We start from the raw sequence: 6,000 nt of genomic DNA, 5'->3' as shown, positions 1-6,000 counted from the left end.
GTATGTGTGCACGCTCATATGTGTGCACGCATTTATGTGTTCGTGCTTATATGTAAGTATGTGCGTCCATATGTGTGTTTGTAACAATTTCGTTTATATCAGATATATATATATATATATATATATATATATATATATATATATGTATGTATGTGTGTGTATATGTTTGTGTGTGTGTTTGTCCCCCCAACATCGCTTGACAACCAATGTTGATGTGCTTACGTCCCCATAACATAGCAGTTCGGCAAAAGAGACTGATAGAATAAGTACTAGGCTTACAAAAAATAAGTCCTGGGGTCCATTTGCTCGACTAAAGGCAGTGCTCCAGCATGGCAGCCGTCAAATGACTGAAACAAGTAAAAGAGTATAGCCACACAACACATTATCATTCACTAATTCATCCATGGCACAGCAAACAACCACCGCCACAGTGCCAATTTTTAACCAGGATATAAATTGTTCCAGCTGAAATAAATTCTCTCTTTTTTGATCCCATCTAGCACCAATTATTCTGGTACAGGCATTTGTTTCACTCACCCTGCTAATTTAAGCCTGTGTTTGGTAAGAGTGCTTTCAAAGTGCCTAGGTGGGATTTGATTCAAAACACAAAGGGCCAAAACAAATACCACAAGGCATCCTGTTTCACATTTTTGAAGTTCTGCCAATCTACTACCCTTGATTTATCTCATTCTTTGCTTGTTTCAGTCACTGGACTGTGGTCATGCTGCAGCACCATCATGAAGGGCTTTAATTGAACAACTTACCCAATACTTACTTTTTACATCTAACATTTATTCTATCAGTCTCTTTTGCTGAACTTCTAAGTTACAGGGATGCAAACAAACCAACACCAATTGTCACAGAGTAGCAGGTGGACAAACGGATTTCACACACACGCACAGACAGACAAACACACACACACACACACACACACACACACACACACACACACACACACACACACACACACACACACACACACACACACACACACACACACACACACACACACACACACACACAAACAAGCTTTCACACAGTTTCCATTAACCAAATTCATTAACAGATTTGGTTGATCCATGGCTATAGTAGAAGTCACTTGTCTAAGATAGCTGCTAGTGGGGACTGAACCCAAAGCCATGTAGTTGCAAAGCTACCTCACAGACATAACTTTTTTCCTCTACCATGCACTATATAATGGGCTTCTTTCAGTTTCCACCTACCAAGTCCACTCACAAGGCTTGGGGCTATAGTAGAAGACATTTGGTTAGTCAGAAGACTCAGTTCAGTCCCACTAGCCAGCACCTTGGAAAAGGTGTTGCCCAATGGCTCTGTACCCATGACCACATGGTCAGGAAGCAAACTTCTTGATCACACAGCCATACCAGCACCTGTGGCATTTAACTAAATCCTTTTATATTCTGAGTTCAAATCCTATTGGAAGCACAGTGATTGTATCAGTTATGTATTTGTGATCAAAAACATGAGTACCAGTAATATTTTTGAAATTGAAGCAATTACATAATTAGCCTCCCCCCCTCCACAAAAAAACCTTGTATCAAAGCAATGATTTAATATCAGAGGAAATTGTAGTTGTAAGCATTGATTAACGGTATTATCACATATGCACAATTGTACTATGAGAAGACTATGTAAGTTTTCTTATTTCTTTATTGCTCACAAGAGGTTAAACATTGAGGGGACAAACAAGGACAGACAAAGGGATTAAGTCGATTACATCGACCCCAGTCCGTAACTGGTATTTAATTTATCGACCCCGAAAGGATGAAAGGCAAAGTCGACCTCGGCAGAATTTGAACTCAGAACGTAAAGACAGATGAATTACTGCTAAGCATTTCGCCTGGTGTGCTAACGTCTCTGCCAGCTCACTGCCTTAGTATGTAAGTTTTCTGGCAGCAATAATAACTCATATTAGGATGAAGCTTTGTTTGCGGCAGATGATGACTATGAGTGTTATATGCATGGCTTTCCTAAGCTTTTGTTATCTTTCAATGGATTTTTAAGCTCCATTGGGTGTCTTGCTCCACATTGGGTCATAATGACCATTTTCATTCCACATTGGTATTTCAAAAAGTCATAACGAAAACCATATATGTAATTCACAAAAAGGAATTTATTTGTTGTTAATTAATGATTTAAAAACTATTCTTTTATTCTTTTCCTTGTTTCAGTCATTTGACTGTGGCCATGTTGGAGCACCACCTTTAGTCAAACAAATCGACCCCAGGACTTATTCTTTGGAAGCCTAGTACTTATGCTATCGGTCTCTTTTAGCCAAACTGCTAAGTGATGGGGATGTAAACACACCAACATCAGTTGTCAAGCGATGGTGGGAGGACAAACACAGACACACAAACATATACATACACACACACACATATATATATACATATATACGACGGGCTTCTTTCAGTTTCCATCTACCAAATTCACTCACAAGGCTTTGGTCGGCCTGAAGTGTGGCCATGTGGTTAAGAAGCTGGCTTCCCAGGCTCAAAGCTTCAAGTTCAGTCCCACTGTGTAGCACATTGGGAAAGTTATGGGAGTGAATTTTTTAAATGGAAACTGAAAGAAGCCCATCGTGTGTATGTGTATGTGTGTAATTTAAATGAAAATTGACTTACCTGTTGTGTGTTAAATCAAAACCACACATCATATTCAAACTGAATTGTACATATTTGTCCTTTCCATTTGAATAATCTGGGTCTATGTGAGGGGATATTTGAACACTGTCAATTGCCCAGACATCAGAATCTTCATCTCTGTAGTACTTTTGTTCCCAACAAATTTTTGAAACAGACCGTCTGTGTTCAGGTTTGATGGTAACTGAATTCAAAACAGGTGACTGTTTGATAATATAAAGAATATAAGTATTTATCACATTTAGTCCTTTGCAAATTTCAAGAGTTTTAACAAGGTTTTAAAATTTTGATGGTCTTATGTTAAAAGCTTAAATTTCATTCCTTTAACACTTTACCTATCATGTGTATCACTAGTAACTCCTGCAGTACAGAATAAATATATTATTTGTTCCGTACTATGGGAGTCACCTATGATACACAATGGTCCTCAAGTATTTATTATCTATGGACCCCTTTGATTACTGTTTTATTCTGGTAGACCCTCATAACCACTCGATGTTTAAAATTCTTGTTTTATAGATAATTCTTTCAAAATTCCTATTTTGTTTATTATTCATTCACTTGTGTAGGCTGAACTATGTAAAATGTCAGAGAAAGGAACCCAACTGTTTCTTGCAATAAATACATCTAAGGCAAAACGTTTTCATAGACCCCAAAAATACTATTGTGGACCCAATTTTCTATTTTGCTTATGTGGACCCCTTAAATCTTATATGGACAACAAGGGGTCATATGGATTTCAGTTGAGAACCACTACTATAAATCAATGTGATAATTTATATCATCATCGTTTAACGTCCGCTTTCCATGCTAGCATGGGTTGGACGATTTGACTGAGGACTGGTGGAACCCGAAGGCTACACCAGGCTCCAATCTGATTTGGCAGAGTTTCTACAGCTGGATGCCCTTCCTAACACCAACCACTCTGAGAGTGTAGTGGGTGCTTTTACGTGCCACCGGTACAAGGGCCAGTCAGGCAGTACTGGCAATGGCCACGCTCAAATAGTGTATTTTACATGCCACCTGCACAGGAGCCAGTCCAGCGACACTGGCAATGATCTTGCTCGGATGTCTTTACACGTGCCACCAGCACAAGTACCAGGTGCCATCACGATTATGCTTTCGCTTGCGCCAACAGGTCTTCGCAAGCCGAGTTTAGTGTCCACTGAAGGAGACGATGTTGGCATGGGTGCCAGTCATTAAATTTAGTTCAATTGAGAGCATGGTGCAAAATGTGCTTAGTAGGCAAGCTTCACAATTGTTTTCTTTAACAAATTTAAAATGATGTACTTCAACATGACTGCAGCTTAGTGGCTGGAGCCAGAAAAAAGAGTTATGGAAACTTAGCATTTTATTTATGGAAAAATAATATCTCTAAACTGATTTGGTTTTGTAAAAGAGAGATGTGTGTGAGGAAGTTTAGGAGAATTTTAGGCAGACAAATTCTATATAGTAAGCAAAAATTTCTCTTGTTGTCTCTGCCCTCTAAATTATTTGAATTTTGGTGTACCCTGATCAATTGGTCACCCCTTGAACCTATATAAGTTTTTATTGCATCGACTGGCTCCTGTGCTGGTGGCACATAAATAACACCATCTGAACGAGGTCAATGCCAGTGTGCCACCTGACTGGTTCCCATACTGGTGGCATGTAAAAAGCACCCACTACACTCATGGAGTAGTCGGCATTAGGAAGGGTAGCCAGCTGTAGAAACCTTGCTAGATCAGATTGGAGTTGGTGCAGCCATCTGGTTTGCCAGTCCTCAGTTAAACTGTTCAACCCATGCCAGCATGGAAAGCAGACGTTAAACAATGATGATGATGATGATTATGAATAGAATTCGTACCTACACACACTCACAGCTTTGGTTTATTGAACTGAATATAGTGAATCTATCCTTCAGACTAACAGCGGGATTAAATGCAATGTTGCCATTGACTTTTAGGATTTGAACTTAATCATTAATCAACAAAATTAATTACTTCTCAGCATGTTACCATCTCACAGATCTGATAATGATATCACAAATTGTATTAAGGTCATAGTAATTATTTCAAATTTTGGCACAAGACCAGCTAACTTGGGGGAGGGATCAAGTTGATTAAATTGACCCCAGTGTTCAACTGGTACTTATTTTATCAACCCCAAAAGGATGAAAAATAAAGTTGAGTCTGGTGGGATTGAACTCAGATCTTTAAGATAGGTGAAATGCTACTAAACATTTTGTTTGGTATGCTAATGATTCTGCCAGCTTGCCATCTTTAACCATTATGCTACCAACCTGGCTGAAACCGGCTCTGGCTCTGAGTACAAATGTCTTGTTTTCATAAGTTTTGAATTAAAATCTTCCGTCAAAACAGTCACAATTTATGTTCCTACACTAGTTGAATGATAACCAAGTTATTTCACTAAATTCTTATTTATTTTTAAAGTAATTGAAAGAAACACAGAGCATCTCAAAATAAATACAGTAATGAAAGGGTTAATTAAGGTCATAGCTATAAAAAGGATTACAAATTTTAGCACAAGGCCAGAAGATGTAGAGAATGTGGGTTAGTTGAATGAGTATATATTAAAAGATCATATGATTTATGTTTGTATGTTTTTGAAATAAACGAGGATTGAAGTTGAAGTTTCATATTATATATTTAAGAGGATCAATAAAGTTTGTTGATTAATTATCACCTGTCTTGTTCGTGCAAACTCTTGCAAGAAGCAAATTAATTCTATGTTTCCCCAACAAAGTAGAGCAAATTAGCTTGCTAATGATAGACCAAGCTAAATGTAAACAGTGAAGTTTCAAGGAAGCTAACAGAAAATAAGCTAAAGAGAGAGACTGCAAGTTGAAGAAAGAAGAATTTTACATTGTTTAATAAAGAAAATATAATTTTGAAAACATTGACAAGTGTTCTTTGATTAAATTTTATCACTATCCTAAATACTATAATTACTGTCCACTTCCTCATAAATGTTTTAATAACTTTTGCTATCTTTTCTCTTCGGTATTTTACAAACTAATAGTATAAGTCTGAAGATTGAGCTAGACTTACAAAGAGAGACAATAACCCAGATCAAATAGGAAAGAAACCCATCCAATTGATTGCTAAGGACTTGATCATCAACATTCCCCACTTCTAACCTACAAACATATTGTCTCCTCATCATGCCTCTTCTACCACTACTATAATGGTCACTACTCATCAGAGTTAGCTAAGTTGTATATCATATCAACCTCAAGTAGATTCATGATTAATTCTGTGAAATGACAAGTTTGGGCACAGCTATTTAGATGCCGATAGTTTAGCACATTCAGCCTGTTTTGGCAACAGTACTCTTT

The 6,000-nt window shown here is 37.6% G+C and overlaps 1 protein-coding gene across 1 annotated transcript in view; it reads right to left on the bottom strand.

The window, feature by feature from the left end:
* Nucleotides 1-6,000, bottom strand: part of LOC106875197 (reelin) — a 200,233-nt gene that overhangs the window by 144,837 nt on the left and 49,396 nt on the right. Inside the window, exon 13 of the mRNA XM_014923240.2 lies at nucleotides 2,646-2,866. Coding sequence (XP_014778726.1) covers nucleotides 2,646-2,866 — 221 coding nt within the window. The remainder of the gene's footprint in view (nucleotides 1-2,645; nucleotides 2,867-6,000) is intronic.

The sequence above is a fragment of the Octopus bimaculoides genome, chromosome 4 (genome assembly GCF_001194135.2).
Source record: "Octopus bimaculoides isolate UCB-OBI-ISO-001 chromosome 4, ASM119413v2, whole genome shotgun sequence".
In the NCBI taxonomy this organism is placed as follows: Eukaryota; Metazoa; Mollusca; class Cephalopoda; order Octopoda; family Octopodidae; genus Octopus; species Octopus bimaculoides.
This window is presented reverse-complemented; position numbering and strand designations above follow the sequence as displayed.